At 45.1% G+C, this 22,818-nt stretch overlaps 1 protein-coding gene across 1 annotated transcript in view; it reads right to left on the bottom strand.

Moving 5' to 3' along the window:
- DHRS13 (dehydrogenase/reductase 13) overlaps positions 1-20,856 on the bottom strand; it is a 237,219-nt gene extending 216,363 nt beyond the window's left edge. Inside the window, exon 1 of the mRNA XM_078680084.1 lies at positions 20,452-20,856. Coding sequence (XP_078536210.1) covers positions 20,452-20,578 — 127 coding nt within the window. The 5' untranslated portion in view covers positions 20,579-20,856. The remainder of the gene's footprint in view (positions 1-20,451) is intronic.
- Positions 20,857-22,818: the final 1,962 nt, after the last annotated feature.

Raw genomic sequence — 22,818 nt, 5'->3', positions numbered from 1 at the left:
CCCCAGGCCCCAATGGATTTCGCAATTTGTTCTCTTAAACTTTCCAAGATAAACTGACTAGAACACTAGCTCCACTCTTCAATTCTTTCCTCCAATCTAGAGTGATTACTGATTCAATGACAAAATGCCACACAGCTCTGATACTTAAACCTAACAAAGATGCACAACGCTATGACTCATACCGTCTAATAGCCCTTTTAAATTCAGACTCTAAAAACTTATAAAAATCCTGTGTACTAGGTTGGAGCACATATGGCCTCATTTGAATCGTCCACCCGAAACAGGGTTTATCTAAGGTAGACAGACAGGAAACTACATACGATTGGCTCTCAACTTGTGCCAAATAGCAAGAGATACAAAAACTCACATGATTATTCCCTCTTTGGATGCCAAGAAGGATTTTGACAAGCTAAACTGGTGATACACGGTTAACGTTCAGGACAGAATGCCTCTGGGTCCCCACATCAAAACGCATATCCAAACCAAATCTGTCAAACCGTCAACTAACTCAATGTTAATAATCATCACAGCCCTTTAATTCCCCTTGGGAGGGGCACCCTCACCCCAACGATCTTTAAAACTCTTCTCTGGAAAATGTACCACAACCCTAGGATTACAGGACTACTGGATGGAGCTTCCGTATATAAATAGGTGTTGTTTGAGGACAACATCTTCTGCTTTAGCATTAACACAGAAACTTCACTCCCAGCTCTGATCTACGAACTTGATTCCACTTCCCTGATTTAAAATTAACTGGTCCAAATCTGTTGCTTGCAACTCTAAGAGGTTCCATCCTGGGGTGCAACCTTTTTAGCCAAACTCTGAATAACCAGATCTTTTTCATCCCTTGAATATCTGGACGTCACCCGAAATGGGCACTCTCTTTAACCCCTTCCCTGCGGGGCTCAGCTCGTCACACAGCACGGTGGCGCTGTGGTCATGACGAGCTGAGCTCGTCACGGCCACACCCGTTTCTTTAGAACGTTCAGCACAGCGGGGAATTAGCCCCGCGTGTGAGCGTTGCGGCAGTTATGACGAGCTCAGCTCGTCATGAGCATGGGAGGGGTTAAAGATCTTTACAGGTGAAAGAAGTTAGAAGTCTCATGGTATGGCAGGATAGCTACTAATAAAATGAATTTTCTTCCTGACTACTCTATATTGTTTAGAAGCTTCCCCTATTAATCCTACGAGATACAATGCACCTCATTCGCATTGTGCAGGCACAAATCAAAGGGCAGCCTAGGTTCCCCCTGATCAATCCCTATATTCAAGCGGCTTAGCTTTGCCCCCTTTTAGACCTTACTAACCTTAGCACCGGGAAGCTCTGGGTGAAAGTTGAGGCACGCTTTTCTGTTAACCCAATATAGACCCTACCTTGGCTCCTGCAGAGCCACCGTCATTATTCCTCCTTTTTGCCTTCCACACGAGTCACCATAACACATTGGTCAGTCAGTGTCCGCAGCTATGGGTTGGCGATTATCCCTCCCCGATGTGTCCCTGTTCTGAATAATACCGACTTTCTTCCTGGACTGAAGGATAAAGATTATCACAGATGGGTTACTGAGCAAACTGCTATGTTGGCTGATCTCTAGACCAATGGTAAACCACTCTCCTCTAGTACTATTGCCAGTCACCGCTTTACATTAGATACGGACTACTACACATTATACAATTACTGCACTGGGCGTTCTCGCCCTCTAACTGCCCTCAGGCCTGATGGGTCCTTATCCCTACTGAGGCCAACTTGCGAGTTACCACCGATCTAGGAAAGGATTTACTTATTTCTATTTTCTTCTCAAGCCCCGTCTCGTGCCGTTAAACCTTGATATGCCCTTAAATGGGAATAGGAACTGGGAGTCATATTTGATGACAACTCATGGTCACATATTTTGGCACAGGCAATGACCTTTTCCATTTGCTCATCTTATTAAGAAAACAGTTAAAAAATTATCTTGAGATGGTATCTCACACAGGGATGTGGAATTCCTATAGCCCGACATCTAGGACATATTGTGGAGGTCAAGGGCAACAAGTTTTTATGTGGGTCCCATTTATTGAAGAAAGTCTCAAAAGTACATCCATTGTATATGTACTTGCATTAGGTGCAGCTATATGTCTTTTGTGAATTCCCAAGAATTTACAGAAGTAAGACAAGAAATAGTACTCCTTGAAATATCTGTGAACTGCATTTTAGCACGAGCAAATATGCATGTGTAGTTTTGCTCATGCGAAATTCTGAGTGTTTGCAAGTTCACTTTCCTTCAAACCACATTTTCCCAACTCTGGAAGAAGGTTCATGTCTGCCATGGCCAGGGGTAAATTTCCAAAATGTCTCAGTATGGGAACAGATTAGAGAAGAGTTGTTGAAAACCCTTAAAACATGCAAATTAGTCAGTTTGCACAGACTCAAAAGGGTATTCTAATCCTGAAACTATTGCTTACCACTACCTTCAGCCCCAGTATGAAGATCTGCGGAGACGTGGCAACATAAGGGGATTGCAAGTATTCAAACACTACTATGGTATGAGCCCTGGCATAATCAGAGAGGCTATATCAAAGCTCTTATATATGATATTTCTGCCATAATTTGTTGCTGCACTACATTGCACCAAAGGGTAAGTGGATTTTGTTACAGGACATGTAGATTTATGAAGCAACCTGCCCCATGGACAAGTAGATATTTTATTAAATTCCACCTCCCCGCTTACACCAGTATGGCGTGTGGCCATCTATGGCTCCAGTCCACAATACTTGCATTTCAAGACCAATCGAGGAATGATGGAGCACATGTGGTGGTTTTGCACCAGAGTTTAATTGTTTTTAAAGATGAGCTATAGCAAATTAAGACAATTACAAATATTACCCGAAACATGGACCCTACAACTTTACTGCTAGGTAACATGGGCAAACACTTGGACAATCCCCTGACTATCCTGGGAGACCAACTTCTTACTCCGTTCCTCGTTGCCACACCGATAACAATGCCCGACTGTGGCAAGATCCAAATGCGGTGGTCTGAAGTGTGGTCTTTATATCCTATGGAAAACTTGACAGCTATGGTAAGGGACAAGGTCCCTTAGTTTGAATGAATATGGACACCATTCCGTACAGGTAAAATTGGCCTGAGTCTTAGCTACCTTCCGAAACGTATTCAAGCTTCGGTCTCTGTGACCCAATCGCCTCTGAGAATTCGGTCCAGGAGGATAGGCCCACGTCTGAATGATTATAACCCTGGTATCCACAATGGATGAGGTGAATTAACCCCCAAGTACCTTCACTCTTCATTTTTTTTAAAAATATATGTATTGGGTTTTTTAAATTTACAAAGCACCCCCCCCCCCCCACAGGTCAGACAAGTTCAACAAAGAATATCTCACATATAAGCATAGAGAAATTAGAAAATTTGAATTCATAAATCATACATTAATAGCAAAAACGAGTTAATCAAACATTGAATCAAAACATTTCCCTTCCATTTGAGGAGATACAAGCAGCATCTGAGTGGTTATAGATTTCAAACAATTTGAACAATTTACAGCCATAACAAATTAAAAAAGAAAATTGCAGTTTTTAATGTTACAGGGAGTTACCTTGTGTTTGATTTTCAATCCCTTGGCCCTCAGTTTCCTGCCTTTTCTTTTATATATAGCCATTTCCAAGTTAAATATAGCTAACAGTCTGGAGAACCACTGTTGAAAAGAAGGTGGGATAGGGTCCAGCCAGGCGGAGGCGAAACAGATTCTTAAGACCGCCATGGCAATAAATACTAGTTCATGTCCAGGAAATGGTTCTGCGAGTTTGGTTGCCCCAAGCAGAATCATTTCATTAGAGAGGGCTATTTCGATTTTTTGGACATTAGTTAAAAACCGTTCGATGCTCAGTTTTAAGGAGGCTAGGTTTTCGCAGGAGGAAAATATGTGTACCCTATCCGCATTAGATATCGAGCATCTAAAACAGCATGTACCCCTCCCACTCCCCCATTTAGCAATTCTATCAGGGTTATAGTACATGAAAAAGCAGGTTTTATAGAACTGTGTTTGCAGTTTGGTTGACATGAGGATAGTTTGGGATAGGTCATAGGCGTAATTAAATTCTTCAGTGATGATTGCTAATTTTCCCTGCCCCTTCTGTGCTGTTTTCTCAAGATTGTCCGGAAAAAAGGATAACAAGAGAGAGTATATCTCACCAATTTTTAATTTCTTAGTTTCTTTTAAGATTTCTGCTATCAGTATTTTATTAAATTAGGTATTTGCCCTAATCCTTTGTGCTAAAAAATCTCTGATTTGTAAATATTTAAAAAAGTCCCTCCACTCCAATTGGTATATTTCCCTCAAGGTTTCAAAAGAGTGTAACCCTTCATTTGAGAAAAAACATCCAAGATGTGTAATTCCTGCCATAATCCATCTATCAATACAGGCTCCTCTAAAAATTTCAGGGAGGACCGGATTGTTACCTAGAGGAGAGGAGAGCGAGAATCGTCATATGCCCAGTAATTTCCTCACAGCTTTCCAAGCTTTAAACCCCCCCCCAGTAAATTCTTCATGCGGACCTTTTTGTGGTAGCTGTCATAGAGAAATCGCCATAGATAGCCTTTGCTCTTATTGCCTAGTACCAATTGATGAATTGATGGTTGGTCTTCCCCTAAAGCTGTCTCATTGTTATCTAATAGAACAAGCATTTGCAATGCAATAGGTCTCGCATTTACTTAAGTTTGAGTTATTGGCATTGTAAATGACAATGCCTTTTTTTTATGATTTGGTTTTTAAAACATAAATCAAAGGCATTACCGTTTACAATGCCAATCACTTACACTCGCGTAAATGCGAGACCTATTGCATTGCAAATGCTTGTTGTTTTTTTTCATTTCGCTAAAATAAATGCACCGCTGTAATGCAGCTACCTCGAAATACAATTGTGCACTCGGAGCCAGACCCTTAATCATGGACGGCTCTGTACCTTGATCTTCTGCAATGAATTGTTCTGTGTTTATTACTCTGCCCCCCTCGAGAGAATCTAGGCTTATATTGATGCATACATTCTAAATGAGAACACAAACAGCATCCGCAACATAAAGTGAGCTAATGTTCTCAAAGAATTTTTTTTGTAAAATTGACAAGGCATACTTTTCGAGAAGTTACCTATGTGAATTTTATGGATTCATTGTTTTTTTTTTTACCAGAATTCACTGGGGTAGTTGAAACCAGCAGGCCACTTCCGAGACTGCTGCGCTGCCCAAATGTGACACATTCAGGGTCTGACTGGCACAGAAAGAACTCGACAAGGAACGAAAAAAAAGTGACTCCCACACCCCCCATTGGCGAATCAGATACCTAAAAAGAGCCCACATTTGACAATCGGGGCATTTTCGCACTTGTATGAATAGAAACCCTGTTATAAGTGTTTTGCAGGTTATGGGAGACATGTATTTGTCCTTACTACTGTTTTTTTGTAGTAATGTAGGCGAAATCAACAGTAAAAGTAGATGTATGCAGTGTGCTGTAAATACTATCACACCTTGATCCAATCATTTTAAAGCACAGCAACATGAGAGGGTAACAATGCCAGGTGGGCACATCAACTCAAGAATATGGTACCATTGAGAGGTAGAGGGCGGTTAAAACCATGTTATGGCTTCTAGAGAGAAATTTTCTGAAGGTTTGTGAGACCTGTTGACTGTTTGCATGCAAATAGGCAACCAACTCCACATTCTGTGTTCCATAAAAAAATATGAGTACCTACTAGATAGTATTTGTAGCGGGAGGGGCAGACAGTTAATAAATGCTTAGCATTTAACAGCTTGCTTGGGCAATACCGGAATTCACTGCACGATTTTGTGTTTTTCATATTCGCCCAAATTAATCTTTGTGTGTAAACATCATATCAATTTAATTAAAGAATTGCAACCTTTGGAAGAGTTTCTTTCATGATTGAAATCCTACAGGTTTCTGCTATGGTAAAACATAGTGAGCTATTAACTTTTTTGAGAAGTCACTCAAGTATACACTGGCATCAACAGGAAAAACAAAGCACTAAACCAATTAGATAACTTCATGCATGGAAAATAAGGCAGAGACACTTTGAAACAAGCTAGCAGTGCATGACTATGAGAGTCCCCAAGAGAAAAGATGATGCAAACTGCCTGCCCACATGTACAGCCATTCAAACGTGAAATGAAAACATTCCTTGAGCAGCACATGAGAATGAATACCTTATACCAAAAGGGCTCTCCTCATGCCCATCTCTTATTCTGATTTTTAGCCATGGCACTGTCACAACACCTGCATCTAGCCCCCAAGCGTCTTTGTGCACTGAGAGACATGCCTTCTTGCCGAGAAGAAAAATACATCCGCAGAAACCAACTCTCATGGAGAACATCTAGGCACGAAGAGAAAACAGTGGATACCTTCGAATGAAAGAAAAGAACGGACATAAAATAACTTTCAGGGCAAAGAAATGCAGCGACTATTCCAACTGGAGAGCTAGAGCAGCAAATTAGACCGCATGTAAGGCGAGCACACACACAACTTGAAGAGCATCCAAAGTACAAACAAATCGACTGCAATTGTTCCTTGATCCCAATCAATGTCGATTGAAACCTAACAGCCACAAGTGTCAATGATAGCCAAAACTGTCAATTATAGCACCCGTTTATTTACTGTCTACATCGACTTTGTACACTAATGAATTGGCACAGATCACTAAAGCTGGTTTTTGGGCTGCGCGGTGGACACAAGTGTACATTTTGGGGAATACGCTACTTGAAATTGCTGCTGTTTACCCCAACAGAAGAAATAATGCTCAACCCTCAGTCAAGCTATTAACGTGAATGCTGAACTTCAGAGCTCTAGCTGCCTTTCCCAGCTGGCGGTTTGATGCTACCTCAAAAGCAAGGAGATGAAAGGCATGGAGTGTGTGGATGGGAAGTCCCAAGCTCTTGACCTACCAGCCTGCGCTATATGTTAAAATCTTGGCCGATAGCTGGAGAGGGAGCCAGGGAAGGAGAGAGTCGGTGATGGATGGATAGGGTCAGGGCCGGACTGGCTACCGGGCAGTTGTGTGTGCTGCCGAGCAGGGGGATGATTTCGTTGATGGGGACCTGTGTGTAACCCTGGGCGCCCGATTCGGCTACGCCCACGGAGTAGGCGTAGTGTTGCCTTCTACGCATTTTGCGTAGACAGCGTAGCCGGCAACACTACGCCCACTCCGTGTGCGTAGCCGAGTCGGCCGCCACCCGCCTCCCTCCCGCCCTCCCCTAGATACATTATTTGAGCAATTAGCCTTATTAAAACAATATTAAAGCACTTACCTTGTCCGGGCTCGTCCGGGGCTCCCTCTTGAATAGCGTCCTTTTCCTGGATACCAATGCGCGGGCGGCCGCGCATGCGCATTTCTCGGGAGAAATGCGCATGCGCGGCCGCCCGCGCATGCGCATTGGTATCCAGGAAAAGGACGCTATTCAAGAGGGAGCCCCGGACGAGCCCCGGACAAGGTAGGTGCTTTAATATTGTTTTAATAAGGCTAATTGCTTAAATAATGTATGCGGGGGAGAGCGGGAGGGAGGTGCGTAGTGGGGCTACGCGGAGTGCGGGAGTGGGCGTAGCTTCTCGCCCTCTCCGCGTAGCTCTGCGGAGCCCCACTACGCCCACTACGCCCACCCTTACCTGTGTGTGCAAAACGAAATTTGTTTTGCTTTTTTTATTTCAAAGCGCACGCAGGTCCCTATCAACTAAATAAGCCCACACCACAGAGAAAACATCCCCCTGCTCGGCAGCACACACAACTGCCCGGTAGCCAGTCCGGCCCTGGATAGGGTTTGTGTGGCATGAGTATGCATGACATTTGTGTGGTTGTTTGCATGTGGCCGTCTGCATGTATGACTTAACAATTTGTACAGACACAATCTGTGCTCTCACTAATTACTAATCAAATTTCAATCGGACAATAGTTTCCCACCTCGCACTCCCTGACGTTAGTGTGTGATATATTTGAGCACAAGGCACGGGCTATTTTCCTGCAACCAGCTAACATATCTGTGCCGCTTATAACGCAGGAACTGTTACTAGTGTCTTAAAGAGGCTCCAGCCTGAAGGCCGGGACAGCCCTTTGGAATATATGGCTGATTTGCTATAACAAGAAAAAGAAGAAATACAATGGCACCACCTGCTGCAGACAACTGATATTACAAATAGAGAGCTTACCAAGCAAAAGTAAACCGGCAGGAGAGAGACTGTGGCGTAACCTCCACAGCTGCCGACTTCAGACCTGGGAAACCGATTTGAGTCTCCGCGGCGGTAAACTGTGCCTTTAAAAATAAAAAAATAAATATATGATGATCGATCATCCCTTAAACAATGGCAGGAATGCCGCTAAGCTAAAAAAAAAAATCCAGAAGGAGAAGCTTGTGGGGTCGAGGAGGAACCGTGAATGCGGAGGGGGAGCGGCGAGGAGTGACGACAGAGAAAGCACCAAAAACTAAATAAAATGAACATTGTTCGAAGCCTGTAAAAGTTAAAATAAACAAAAACGAACCGTGCGAAGCTGTGCAGAACGTCCATCATCCGTGAATGAAGAAGCACTGGTTAATGATTCGGATAAAAACCTTTCAGCCTGCGCAAAGTAAAGACAACACGCACGAGCAGAGGCAGGCCAACAAAAAGAAACCAGCGAACACGGAAGACAGCAAAACCGAAAGCAGCCTGGGCTGAGAGTGAGAGGGCGGGGGCTGCCCGCGCATGCGTGCTCTTTGTTGTGGAGAACGAAGTCCGGCAGCTGAAGTCCCGGGTGCCAGGAGGGCTCCCGGGTGAAGACCAGCGCTGTGGAGCTCCAATGCCGAGACTGACCCAATGGCTGCCGAGGGAAAGAGGGACACGGAACACGCGGAAAGAGCCCGGTGAGTGCGGGGGGAATGTGTACGATTGTGTCTGTGTGTGTGCGCATGAGCCCGTGAGTGGGGGGGGTGCGTGCATGGCTGTGTGTGTGCACGTGAGCCTGTGGGGGTTGGAGCGGTGCGTGTGTGTACTCGCGTGTGCTTGTATGTGCCTGCGTCTGTGTGTGTGCCTGCCTGCGTGTTTAGGTGGGAATCTGAGGCAGGGGATGTGCACGGCGCCGGCCTGGACGTGCGCGTCCACAGACACCAATCGCCGTGCGTGCCCGACCCCTATCTCAGATTCCCAGGAGACGGTTAACATTAGTTGTCGAGCTGCTTCACATTGTTCTCCACCTCGACCTAAAAAGGAGTTCATGATTATATGAAAGCATACATGCCCAGTAATATAGCTTTAGGTTAGGGAGGGCTAGGCCTCCTTTTTCTTTGGGAAGAGTCAAGAGCTTGTAGGCTCTTCGGGGTTGTGAATAGGACCAAATAAAGTTAGAAAAAATGCGTTCCATCAGTTTGAACCAGTATTCGGAAATTTCCAGATTAATTGCTCTGAACATATAGAGCAGTTTAGGGAAGTAAACCATTTTTAATGCATTTACGCGTCCAATCAAGGATAAGTGTAGGTTATTCATACAGCGAAGATATTTCTGTATTTTATTTAGCAGGGGGCTCAGATTTAATTCGACCACTTTATCGAGTTTGGACGAGATACATACCCCTAGGTAGGTCGCTTTTGTTGTCACACGAGGGTCTACCATAGTGCATTTACCGTTTAGGACCACTTGGGTTTTACTCTGGTTTAGAGCGTAGCCGGCCACTTTACCAAAGTGTTTAGCCTCAGTTTCAATTATAGGTAAAGCTAATGCCGGATCAGGTGTTACTATGGCGATATCGTCGGCATAGGCAAGAGTTTTAGTCATATAACCTTGGGTCTTTATAGGAATAATACCAGTATTAGATTCCAAGCTGCGAATAAAGGGATCAATGTAGATAGCAAATAGCAATGGGGAGCATGGGCATCCGTGTCGAGTTCCCCTTGAAATTGTTAGTTCTTCAGAAAGATTGCCATTTACCATCACTACAGCTTTAGGGTCGGTGTATAGTTTTTGTACCGCCTGAATGAATCTATGTTTAAAACCCAAGTGACCCATTGCCAACCACAGACATTACCAGGCGACCCGATCGAAGGCTTTTTCGGCGTCTAAAAGAATGAGCGCCATTGGGTCTCCCGTCATCTCTGTACTGTCAAATAGAGTGATCACTCTATGAATGTGATCTGTGGTTCCCCTTCCAGGTACAAGCCCGTGCTGGGAATTTGAAACAAGTTTGTGGATTATTGGTGCCATACGATTCGCTATTAATTTGGAATATATTTTTGAATCTGCGTTGATTAAAGTGATGGGGCGATAGGAGCCCATCTGATCCGGAGGTTTATCTTTCTTCAGGAAACCTACTATTTAGGCTTTTGACCATGACCTTGGTGGTTGTCCCCCATGAAATATATGCACACATAAATCTGAGAAAATTGCTTTGATTTGATCTAAAAATGTGATATAAAATTCCAGAGGTATAGAGTCCAGGCCAGTTGCCTTTCCTCTAGGCAAAGCCTTCACTGTCTCTAGAATTTCTTCCAGGACTGGTATCTCCTCTAGATCATCTCGATCTTCTTCAGCAAGTCTACTGGGTTTTCCAAGATCTAGGTATTCTCGCATACTGTCTGTATCGGCCCCTCCTTCATCTGAGTATAAAGTGCTGTAGAAACGCCAGAATGCCTCTCTAATTTTATTGCTTTCTGAGATTAAGCCTTCAACTGGGGTTGATATTTCACGTATGAGGTTCTGAGATGTTTGTTGCCTCATGCGTATAGCCAATTGATGGCCAACTAATTAGCTTACTTCATACATTTTCTCGCTATGCGCGGTGACCTTTTTAACCGCTTTGGTGATAAAAGTATTCATAATAGCAGCCTTATCAATCCCCACCTGATATTGGATTTTGGTGAGTTCTTCTACCGTTAAAGAGTCATGGGTTGCCCTGATGAGTTCTTTTTCAGAACCCTGTAATTTTTCCGATAGCGATTTATACAGATCTCTGGCCAATTTATTAACCCTCATTGAGTATTGTGTGGTTTCCCCACGGATTCCAGCTTTTAGAGCGTCCCACACTATTTCTATAGAGGTGCTCCCTACATTATCTTCTATAAAATTGGGAATCCATGCTCGCATGTGGTTGCAATAATCTTCTTCAAAGAGCAGGGATTTCTCGAAGGTCCAATTTTTTGGCTTCTTGCCCATTTGTGTTAGCTCAAGGGTGCATACTAAAGGGTTGTGGTCAGAGAGTACTTGGGGCAATTTTCTATTTGTATGATAGAGCTTAATGTCTGTGATAGAAGAAAATAATCAAGCCTAGCATGAACCCGGTGTGGATTTGAAAAAAAAGTGTAACCAGCATCCTCAGAATTAGAGATCTGCCACCCATCCAGAAGCCCGTGCATATGGCATAGATGTTTTAGGGCCTTGAACACTTTAGGTTTCCTCCCATGATACATCCAGTTATCATTCATTGACCAGTCGGAGGATAAATTAATATTGAGATCCCCACAGATGAGTACTGGTAGTGGCCAATGTGCAAGTTCACTAGAAACCTCATTAATCAGAGTGGGATCGTCACAGTTGCTCCCATAAATTGAGCAGATGGTAACTAACTGTGAATCTTCAAACTGGATTCTGTGATTGCCCACCTGCCGAATTTATCTGCCTTGCATCGGTTGAAGCTCAAGCCTCCGCCTCTAGCTAAAATTGCCACCCCCCCTGACACGAGCTCCCTGGGTGGTAGCGCAGATTAATTTGTACCCTAATGTTTTTAAAAGGTGTAACTGTGAGCCCTCGATATGCGTCTCCTGCATACATACTATGTTGGCGCCTGAAGTTTGTAGGCCCACCGCGACTGCTTGTCTCTTCTTAATATCGTTTAGGCCACAGATATTAAATGACATGATCTTCAGTACCCCCATATGTTTGTATTACACATCCTCGAGAAATACTCTCCCATATGTGATGTGTTAGCTATAACTTTATCACTTCCTTTTTCTCTGTGCATTTTAAAGTTCCTGTCTGACCTACCCCCTAAACTTCCCCCCCACCCAAGGTTGACCACCACCACTAGAGGTTACCTGGCCCTGGAGGCACCAGGGACGTGACATCCGTCGAGACCGCTCCAGCAGCCCCGCCGAGCATTCCCAGAGACCAAAAACGAGAAAAGGAAAAAAAATAAAAAAGTGTATAATCTAAATACCTAAAAAAGAAAATTCCCTAAATGCTTTATCATTAGTACACTCCGATCCCTACATCTTAGAAAAGCCTCTCTATCAGCATGAAATCTGGGAATATCCCTTATAGCATTGTATTATGAACATTCTATAATTATGATATTAAGCAGTCTTTCATGGAGCACAGATAGAGCAGAATAGGGAAAGAAAATAAGCCCATAAATGGAAACAATATATCTGTCAACTTTACCCAGCGAATTATAAGTCTACCAAAAGAAAGAGCAAGGAAATAAAGCCAGATAAGTGAAGAAAAGCGCAGTCATATGTTATCAATCTATCCTATGCCTTTGTGAATTGGCCGATCTAGTCTACATTCATAGGCTTTATTTATGTCCTAAGATCTCGTCCAGATAGTTTTTAGCTTGAATCTCAGAGACAAAGCTGCGAGTACGGCCTTGGTAGACAGCCCGTTGGACCTCTTTCTCCCAGTCCCAGGATTGAAGTTCCCGGAAAAGAGCTTTTGAGGAGGGCAATCATGTATTTCCTTGCATCATCTTTTTCAACCCCTTCAGGAATACCAAGGAAGCGGAGATTGTTCCGCCGTTGCCGATTTTCCTGCTCCTCAAGTTTCCACATAATATCCTTGACGGCCTCCTCATGTTCCTCCGATTTGGCTTGGAGTGATGTGACATTTTTCTCAAGCTGCTCCACTGCCGCCATCCGATCTACAATCTCAACACAGGTTCTGCCCACCTTCGTCACAGCCCCTTGAAGTTTCTTTGCGGCCATGCAGGATCTGAGGCTGTCTGCTTTGGCTTCAGCTTGAAAGCTTTTGATGGACCCCAGGATATCTGCCAGAGCAGGCTCTCTACCCTGTTTTCCTTGTATATCTTCTGTATCAATGTTGGCATTGATAATGGTCTGGTTCCCCCCAGACAGGTCCGGAAAATTTGAGTGCATCAACAAAGGTGGGGTACCAGTGTAATCCCATTTTAATTCAGGGATGGCTTCTTTTTCAGAGGAGTCTGGTTCTTTGCTATGGCGCATCCTTTCCCTTTTTTTCTTATATAGTTTTTTATGGGATGCATGCTGTTCCTGCTGCTCTGAGTTTGAGCTTTTATACCAGTTTCCACCCTCCTCTTCCTCTTCACTGGACAAGGAGATGCTCAGGTCTGACATAACAGAATCATCGGTGAGGGAATAGTAAAGATCGGTACTGGTATTGTCTGGTGTGTTCTTCAACCCTCGTTGCAGCTCTCCCCCCACCGCCCCGGAGATTTGCCGAGGGATCGCCTCTTCAGCTCTTGGGGATGTGCCTAGAGATATGCCTAGAGAGGGCGTAGATCTCAGGGTGCTGGACGGCAAGGAATTTGCCGGTATAGCTGGACATGAGGATGCAGCAGTATTTACTCCCTGTGGGGTTGAAGTCGCCGTAATTTGTTTTGGTGTGTTAGTTACTGTCTCCTCAGTCAATTTGTCTAATCTTGCTGCCGCCATCTCTCCGCTCACCGCTTCGAAACTAGCAGTGATTAAAGGCTGGCAGCCAATAGATTTTTTCAGTGAGGGTACGATAGGGGCTGAGGAGCTTTCCACTGGGAATCTGGCTGCTGTAATATCTTTTTTTAGGATTTTATCTGTGCCTGCTCTGCCTTTAGTGATTGGAGCCTCTAATTTTGAGACATCCTGCCTTGCGCATCCGCTTTCCTCTGCCGAGGAGGTATCGAGGTTAGAGTCAACTGAGTGGCAGGATTCACATTGTTCGCATTAATGGTTACAGCGCTGCCAGTGTTAACTGTATTTTTAAGCTTGCCACCTCGGCCCCCCTTACCCGGCATATCCGCTGTTGACTCTGAGGCACAGAATCCGGGACTGTTAAGTTTTACTTGCTCAGTGGTATATCCGCCGCTTTTCGTGTAGAAACCGTTCTGCAGGAGCCGATAGCAAAGCACCGAGCCTGTCCGTGCCCTCCTTGACTTGCATGTGCTGTTACTTTGATGATAGCCGTGACTCAGCCTGTCGTGCCTCAATCTTTCGCTCGGCTCGCCTATGCGGGGTTTGCTCAGCCCTGTCAGCATCCACGGAGCAGGAACAGGAGCCCGTTCTCCGTTGTCACGGCCAGACAGCGGCGTGTGCAGAAAACTGTAATTTGCTGTTACAGTGCAGGTAAGAACCACAGACACCTTTGTCTTCCGTTTCGGTTCCCGCATGCCTTCCTAGGCTGTAGTCACCCTCGGAGATGCGTTTCGAGCTGGTTTCAGGGATGCTCGGCGGAGCATCGCTGCCGTGCGACTAGCCGGACGCCATCTTCCTCGGTACCTTCACTCTTCAGATGCCTCATGTGCACCCCAGTGGTTGATGGGGGGGTACCTAACCTGGGGCACTTCGTAGTAGGAGATGGCTAAACAAACTAGTGTTAACCACATAGATCGATACTCCATTCCATGCTTTGGAGATTGCACTGTACCCATTTTTTCAGCTTTGTTCCTAGTCTTCTTTTCATTTGTTCTGTAATGTTCTTGTTGTCTTACATCAGTGTAAACAGTGGCCTTTTTCAATCTATTAGACTAATTGCCGCGCTATGTTGCACGCTGTATGGATTTAATGGAACAATGATCAGTTTAGGACTTTTTTCAATGCAATTATGTGACTGATGCTTTGTCTATTGGATTTTGTTCCCTTAAGTGCATTGTGTGTTGATTACCTCTCCATTGAAATAATTAACGGAAAATAGTGATGATCTTATTAGTATCCACTACGGAATATCTGATGATAAAGGAAATCTACACTTGGTCAATGCTAATACCATGCGCTATTTTGTTATCGACTATAAATACTGATTTGAATGGTAGATGCATTGTATTCAGTGATATGTGCATTGTACTACCCGTTTGCTTTAGTGGAATATAACAAAAATAGTTTTTAAAAAAAGTCATTGGTGCAATTGAATCATAACTTCTAGAGAGGCCAAACCAAATTCTTTATTACAAATATGTGCTGAACAAATTCCGAGGGACAGCCAGCAGCTTTCTTAAGAAGGGGAGAGATTGTAGGCTACAGCGGTCAACCTCGAAGCTGGGGAACCGGGTTCGAGTCTCGGCAACGACACTAAAACATCCTGTGATTCTGGGCAAATCACTTAGTCTCCCTGTGCCTAACAAAATGTAGTATCCTTCTCTAACGAAACTGGTGTTATGTAAAGCGCTCTGATACCCGATGTCTCGGGTCTAGTTCACGCTATATAAAACCCTATAATAAATAGATATATATTTGCTCCTATAAATAGTGATGATTGTGAGGAGTAAATATATAAGAGGTTTCAAAATTATATACTTGTTCCAAGGCCCCAGCCATCCTCAAAATGGTGAGAGCTTGGACTGATTTCTTATACCCGCTGGGTCTGTAAAAAACCGACCAACTGAACTTCGAAATTTTACTACCACAGAGTCACCATGAAATATAATGCTCACATTCCCAACCAAAGTACCGGTTTTATTGTTACAATGTCTTTGTAGAGGGGATATATATGTAGCAGCCTGGTAGCCAGCTAATGTACACTTTTATTCCTTAGCTCGTATCTGACTGGGAAAAAGGAGAAGGACATCCTTGAGGCCAACAACATAAGAATGTATTCTTATGGGGTAATTACAGTGACCCTACTACAGGACTTGGAGGGAAACGAACAACGATCGGGCCACGCCAAGTACCCCTGGAAAGAATTCCATACTGCTGTTAACATAGCTATACCATGAGCCCCATATGCCCGGCTTTTAACTAACCCTTGTCATCATAGGATCTAGTTATTAGCTTTATCATTGTCTTCAGATTCAAAACCTTGTATATGCCACTTGTCACCTCAATTGGGGAATTTATCTTTGATTATTAATACACTGTTCCACTTTACATGAATCAGTTTCAAATGCCTTTAATCTACTCACCACGGATGCACACATTACCCTTATGGAACCCTCCAAAGATGCTAAACAGGTATGTCATTTCTCAGACAGCAAAACAGAAATTTCTTCCATTTCAAGAAGTCCCAAATGACAATTATTAAAACCATTCACACTGGCGAGTTGGTTGTTTTCTGGTTGCGTAATTTCAGCAACATTTTTTTGCTGGTGGCAAGCAGGCCAATGAGGAAGGAGAGATATTGGTGAGAGACAGATTACAATCCTTACCGCCTGTTATAGTTGCAGACTTTCTTTTACCCATATTTGCTTTGCCACAGACTGATAAACTATAACACTGAAAAAATAAAATCTCAGAGATGTGGCCCAGTCGTGCTCATTTCCTTCTCTAATGGGCACATCTTGACCCGGTCGCGTCAGGCTTTATAGATCCAAAGCATAGTCTCCTTCAGTAGTCGTACAGATTGGGCATGAACGTTCTGCTTCAATTAAAAAGTTTGACTGAAACTAATTGTACATTATAAATAAAGTACATAATTTAGTGATTGTCTGTTAATCAGAAAAGCAAAGTTAACTTCTACTAAGTACTTGTCAAACATGTCAGATGGCAAACAAACCATCTGATTAAAATAACTTAGTAGGATACTGGGTTTTTATTTGCCTTATGAATGCAGCAAGTATTTTCAAACTGCACGGTAAAAATTGTGTTTTCCTTCTGATATTTTGTTATGGTGTGCTGGTTTGCTTCCAGGCCTTGTTTATGAAAAATGCATTCCATTCCTTAGTGGCCTGAACAGAGACGAGCCCACTTTTCTTCCCTCTTAAAGCAAGGGGTCAAGCATCTAGATGCTTAGACAATCGCAGGGATCTCTCTAGTGTAAAGGGTTAAATTAGCTTGAACATAGGGAAGCTCGAGCCAATTAAATGCTCAATAGACAATGCATGGGCAATTAAAAAGAATTATTTTACAAATGGGCAGGCACTGCGGCTAAATATGCATGCAACTATTCAGACCCAGCATAATGCATGCTGCCAAATTCTGGGTGCTTGTTTCCGGTCCAGGGAGGACCTGGCTTGGTAGTGCGTGCTGGACTGTTCCCATGAGGCACAGGGTCAAGACTGATTTGCATATGGCTGGGTCTAAACTGGGGTGTCATGGTGAGCAAAAGAACAATGGATTTAACCCTGATCCATTGACTGGGGGTAAATGTTTGATTTGCTCTGCATTCCGTCCATCACCTGTGTATCTTTTGCTTTCTCGCTCTAAGTGCGCCGGGAATGCCCAGATGTGGGTGCCGGGCTCCCTGTGTATCACTGGATTCAAGATAGCCTGGCTGATGAAGAGTGAGTCCCCGAAACCCATCCCAGGATGCTTGATTCCAGTCCAGGGAGGACCTGGAGACTGATTTGCATATGGCTCTGTCTAAACTGGGATGGCATGGTGAACAAAAGAATGATGGATTTAACCCAGATCCACTGATTGGGGGTGAATGTTTGATTTGCTCTGCATTCCAACCATCATCTGTGTGTCTTTCGCTTTCTCGCCAAATTCTGGATCAGCTGCAGTCTAAAAGACAAACCCGAGCACTCAAATATTCAATAATTTCTATCAGAAATAAAACTAGCCTGGAAGGAGGTCCAGAAGAGTGCAGGTTTTTACCCAGTTTCATTAACATTTGATGCTATGTGCTTGTGCCCTGAAGGCCAGAGTGTAACCTACAATAACCACTACATTTTTACCACTGAGAAAAGAACTGGTTGGATGGGAAAGTGGAGAGGTTTTGGCGTGGGGAGACCCCTAATCATGGGGGCCACTAGCTTTAGGACCAAATATATATATTTTTTTTTTACTTTATTTTGCATTTTAGTATACAGCAAGCAGTACACTTAGGACATATCAAATTATTTGGCATGTAGAATGTAAACATAAATCGAGTTGTACAAAGAACAGCACAGGTAGTGGTGGTATAGATCGTCGCACTGTCCAATTCTCTACTTCCAAATGTTTACAGAAAATTAGTTTCAACAGATCTAATTATTTTCACAAGAATGGTGCCCCTCAAGGTAAATATGACACCTCACTACCATGGATGTCAGCTTTCCTTTAGAACCAAAGGTCCATAGGAAAAAGTTATACAGAAGTTATACCTCGGCACTCTACTTAAGTAGTATCAAAGAAGTAAATACTTCTTTGGAAGTTGTCCCCTGTCTTGGCCCAGCTAATGAGTCAAGACCACCTTCAGCTTTAAAGATACAATACTAATAATTAATCAGTTATGAAGAGAACATCGTAAAACACGTAATTCAAAAAAGTTTTAATAAACTATTCCAAGAAAAATGTTCATGTAATTTTTCATAACATTCAACCATGTAATATCGTGATCATAAAATCCTTCTGTGCTGTAATTCCAGGCAAAAGAGGATGAAACAGGCAGTCGACACGTGTTTCATTACTGAAGTAACTTTCTCAAGGCTGCAACATAAGTATTTACTTCTTTGATACTACTTAAGTAGAGTGCCGAGGTATAAAATTTTCTGTATAAATCGAGTTGTCGCAGGCTCAGTCCATGTCTTGTTCCGACTTAACAGTACATACATCATTCCTTGTAGCTTCAAACATATTCTCAGTAATATTAGCCTCCGCCTCTATTTGACATAAATAATTCTTAACAGCATGACTTGCAAAATATATGAACTGCATGAGTACCCGTAAAAAAATAGGTCTAATATCCTGCGAATTTGACTAATTGTCATGCACATTGGGACAGCCTAACCCACCCCAGATGAGACTATGCCCTGTTCCTTTTGCATGGGGGGGGGGGGTCTTGTCGCTGCGCGGCTAGGTAGGATCTGAAAGGACCCAATATATCATTGTGTCTGGAGGTGTGAGGGAGAGTTGTTGCGTACAGGTCGCAGTTCGTAGAACAAGATAACACGATCCTCAGCCATCCCGTCACTGTAGGTGCTGACCTGCCCCCTCAATGGATGGAGACTTCCCTTTTAGCCAGCAGCAAACCAATGGCAACAAATCTACGAATTGCCAGAGGGAACTGCACTATGTACCCCAACAGGGCAATTTCGGGCAGGGGAGTCATTGGTACCTTAACCATGTCACTTATCATCTTATGGACTTCAACCCAAAATGTATGTATACGCGGACAAGTCCAGGCGAGGTAGGCAAAGTCGGCCTGTAGAGCCTTGTATCTCGCGCAGGGGTGTGTTCTGGAAGGGTCTATCCTGTGGAGTCTGGATGGGGTAATACACATCCTACGTGGGAACTTAAAGTGGATCCATCTGTGGCAGCTATTTGCTTTAGGACCAAATATACTGGGATCCTCTGAATATGAAAACCTCAGCTTTGTCCAAGTTCACCTTCAAACCAGTTCCTCTCATCTAGAAGCCATCAGCAGAAAAACTATTTTTAAAATAGTCTTTCCCTATCCGGGGGCTTATCCAAGTGACTAATTAGCTGTGACTAATCAGCGTAGGTCTGTATGGAAGCTTGTGTCAAATCTTACACGACACAATACTACTAATTTTACAAAGATGTCAAAAGGAGAATGCATAAAGTAGGGTGAAATGGCAAAAACAATTTGAAAGCTTGACTTGATTTGACTTGAGCTTGACTTGATAAAATAGTTTTGTTATTACTACCAATAGTTTAGATATTACATTTAGACAAGAAAAGGGTAGGGTATGAAATGCAATGAATTCAAAGTATTTTTCTTTAAATATCTAGGTGGGCTTTCTTGGGGGCATAACAATCACTAGTAAAGGCCTCTTTTCCATCTTGATGACAGACAACACCTGCAAATGTTATAACGAGAAGGGTTTTGAAATTGGCTGTGCAGACAGCAGTAATGTAAGCTCCCAATCAAAAGAACACAGCTAAGCAGGTAAACCTGCCCAGCTATGGTACTTATCACATTACTAATCAGCAAGTCCCTGCTCTCTACGCATAAATTCAAAGTGCACAAGCCTGTAAACGTAACAAGCATAAGGAATGTCAATCATTTATGAAGGTTAATTTTTTCTAAGCAATCAGTGAGTAATAATGAAGCAGGCATGAAACACGGCGTCAAAATATGACATTTACCATAGACAGCTGTAAAATGTACATTCAATAAACGCTGCTTTAGACACCGCAAACTTTGGAGTAAAAAAAAAGAAAGCAGGTTGCATTACAGAAGGATGCACCACATTTCTAGTTACTGCAACTGAAAATGTTGATCAACTAGTCTACATAGAATATATAATAGAGTCAAGCGATGGTAGCGTATGTAGGGGGTAGGGAAGCGGCTGTTCCAGATGTAGTGTTCGCGCTGGACGTACACACTGAAAAACACTGTCTATAAGCCATGTGGACGCATGCAGGAAGTTGCACTCAGTCGACTCACCTGTGATGAGCACTGTCTTCCCTTTTAGGCTGCGGGTATTCTGGCATCGCGGTCCCTTGATGAAGTTGTAGTAGATTAACACGTACGCCCCGACGGCCAGTCCGGTGCCTAGAAGGATGGTTTCCATCGCTGCAACTACCACTTCCCAGGTACCACTGTGCAAAGTCTGTGTGCTCACACTCCCTGGCTGCTACGGATATTAGACTAGATTACAAGTCGTACTTCCTGAAAACTAGCAAAGCACCCTGCTGGACTAGATGCGCCGACCAACCCCGGTGATGCTGAAGTGGAGCAGCCCGCGAGCCGCACAAGCGAGGGGCGGGTCCAGAAATGGAATACACTGCACCCGCTCCTGTCCGCTAGGATTGCTGCGTCCAGGAGTCTCGCTAAACTCGGATATCCTGTTTCCGCATAGACCCGCCTCTTTCTTAGCATGCGTGCGAATGAAGTCCATTACACAAGCCGACGCGGCCCAGGCGGAAGAGGACTCTGCACCTGCGCTTCGCCGTTCACTGTCCTAAAAAACATTACCCACATTACAACATTAAAGCTCTGGAATAGCCCTGTTTAGAGGCTACATTGCACAATGTGAAACCCCGGCTTCCCAACTTCACCAAACTGTGTGATCCTAAGCCAATCATTGTCTCCACTGTTTCTCCTTTTTCATCATGATCACATATTCGAGAGCCTTCAAATATGTGAGTTCATCATATGCTTCGTACAAAAACATTCTTGTGTTTTATTTAAGGGAAAATAGTTTTCCTCCATCTATAATAAAAATCTGAGCTAGGGGGCGTGGCTTAAGCGGCAATGTGAGCGGACGTACTCTTAAGGAGCTCCCGCTGCCGCGGGCCTAATCATACGCTATTACTGCGGATTTGGGGGTGCCTGACCTCTCCCCTCTGTGCCTCTGAGTGGTGGACGGCTGTACTCCGGTGTCCACGGGCAGTGCTGGCGCGGCGGCGCCCTGGGAGACGATCGGTGTGGACGGAGGGCTTGGCGCGGAAAGAGCCCGCCATTCCGCCATCTTGGTGCCCTGCAGCGGCGGCTCACTAACGGCTGGAGGAGAGGCGCGGTGAGAGTCGGAGGACGTCTGCCTGCTCCCCTGACCCCGCAGAGAGGTGGGAATACCTGGCTTGCCTGCCTGCGGGCCAACGTGCGGCGGCGGACGCTTACCTGTACCTTCCTGGCCGGCCGGGCGCCCAGCGGGAACGGAGCCCATCAACCAGCAGTCCCGAGGCAGAGGTTTGCCGCTTGAAGACCGGGCGGGGGACTGAACGCTGGGCGCTTCCACCCCGGCTCCGCTGCACACTGGCGAGAGGAGGAACCGCCGTGGTTGGGGGGCCCGAAAGCGGCGTACTGCATGCAGTGCCCTGGGGGCACTAGTTGGAGCGGACGGCGCCGCACATCTTGGCATCCTCAGCGGTCGGAGTGCTGTCTCACGGCGAAAGGGCGCGGAGGAGAGAGGATCGTTCGGCCCGCGACCTGGTGCGCTCCTCCCTCTGTGGGCCATCGGAGCTGACCGGACCCTGACGGGAATCTCCCGGCGGCGCACACGGAGAGCTGGAGGAGGCGGGCTACTGAGACCTGGTGGTGCGAGGCTCTGTTGATGAGGCGCAGCTACGGTTCGTGGGGTCCCTGAAGTGAGCGCTGACTGCGAGACCGGAGTGGAGGGGGCGCCCTGTGGCTGACTGGCCCATTTCAAGGTACCGTTGCTCAGTGGGTTTAGAACTGCCTGGACTGCTCTGGGGGTGGGTGTGGGGGCCCACTGTTGTCCTGCTGCTGCGGGTGCCGAGTGTTCTGGACTTTGGGCCCTCAGGTGGCCGGGGTGTAGACCTGCTCCCTATACCCCACGCTCGTGTGCCGTCCCTGTGGGCCTACCCACTCCCCCCCCCCTCTTGGTACTGCTTTCGCCTGCTGACTGGCGCTGTGTGCTCACGGAAGAGTGGTGGACATTGGCCTGCAGGGGCTCTCTCCGGTCACAAGGGACGATGACACGCACCGACAAAGGCGTCAGGGCCGACCCAGCGGTGGCCCCTAAGGATAACACTGTTGTGGCCATGTGGGGCAAGATGGGGGCACCGGCGACCGGGGAGGGCCCGTCTCGGGGGGCTACGGACTCCCCGCCGGTTACCCAGGCGTTTATGGCCGCCTTTATGACTGACCTTAAGGCAGAGATAGGATCCCTGAGAACTGAGGTGCATTCCTGTGTTACCGAGCTTAAGAAGGAGGTCACGGAGTTGGGAGACCGAGTTGATGGGCTGGAGAGGACCATGGACTCGCGCACAGAAGACCAGGAGCATCTGTGGCAGCGCCTGATAGTCCTTGAGGAACAAAACATTGAGCTCCAGACCAAGCAGCAAGATT

Source organism: Lissotriton helveticus, chromosome 3_1 (assembly GCF_964261635.1).
Source record: "Lissotriton helveticus chromosome 3_1, aLisHel1.1, whole genome shotgun sequence".
In the NCBI taxonomy this organism is placed as follows: Eukaryota; Metazoa; Chordata; class Amphibia; order Caudata; family Salamandridae; genus Lissotriton; species Lissotriton helveticus.
This window is presented reverse-complemented; position numbering and strand designations above follow the sequence as displayed.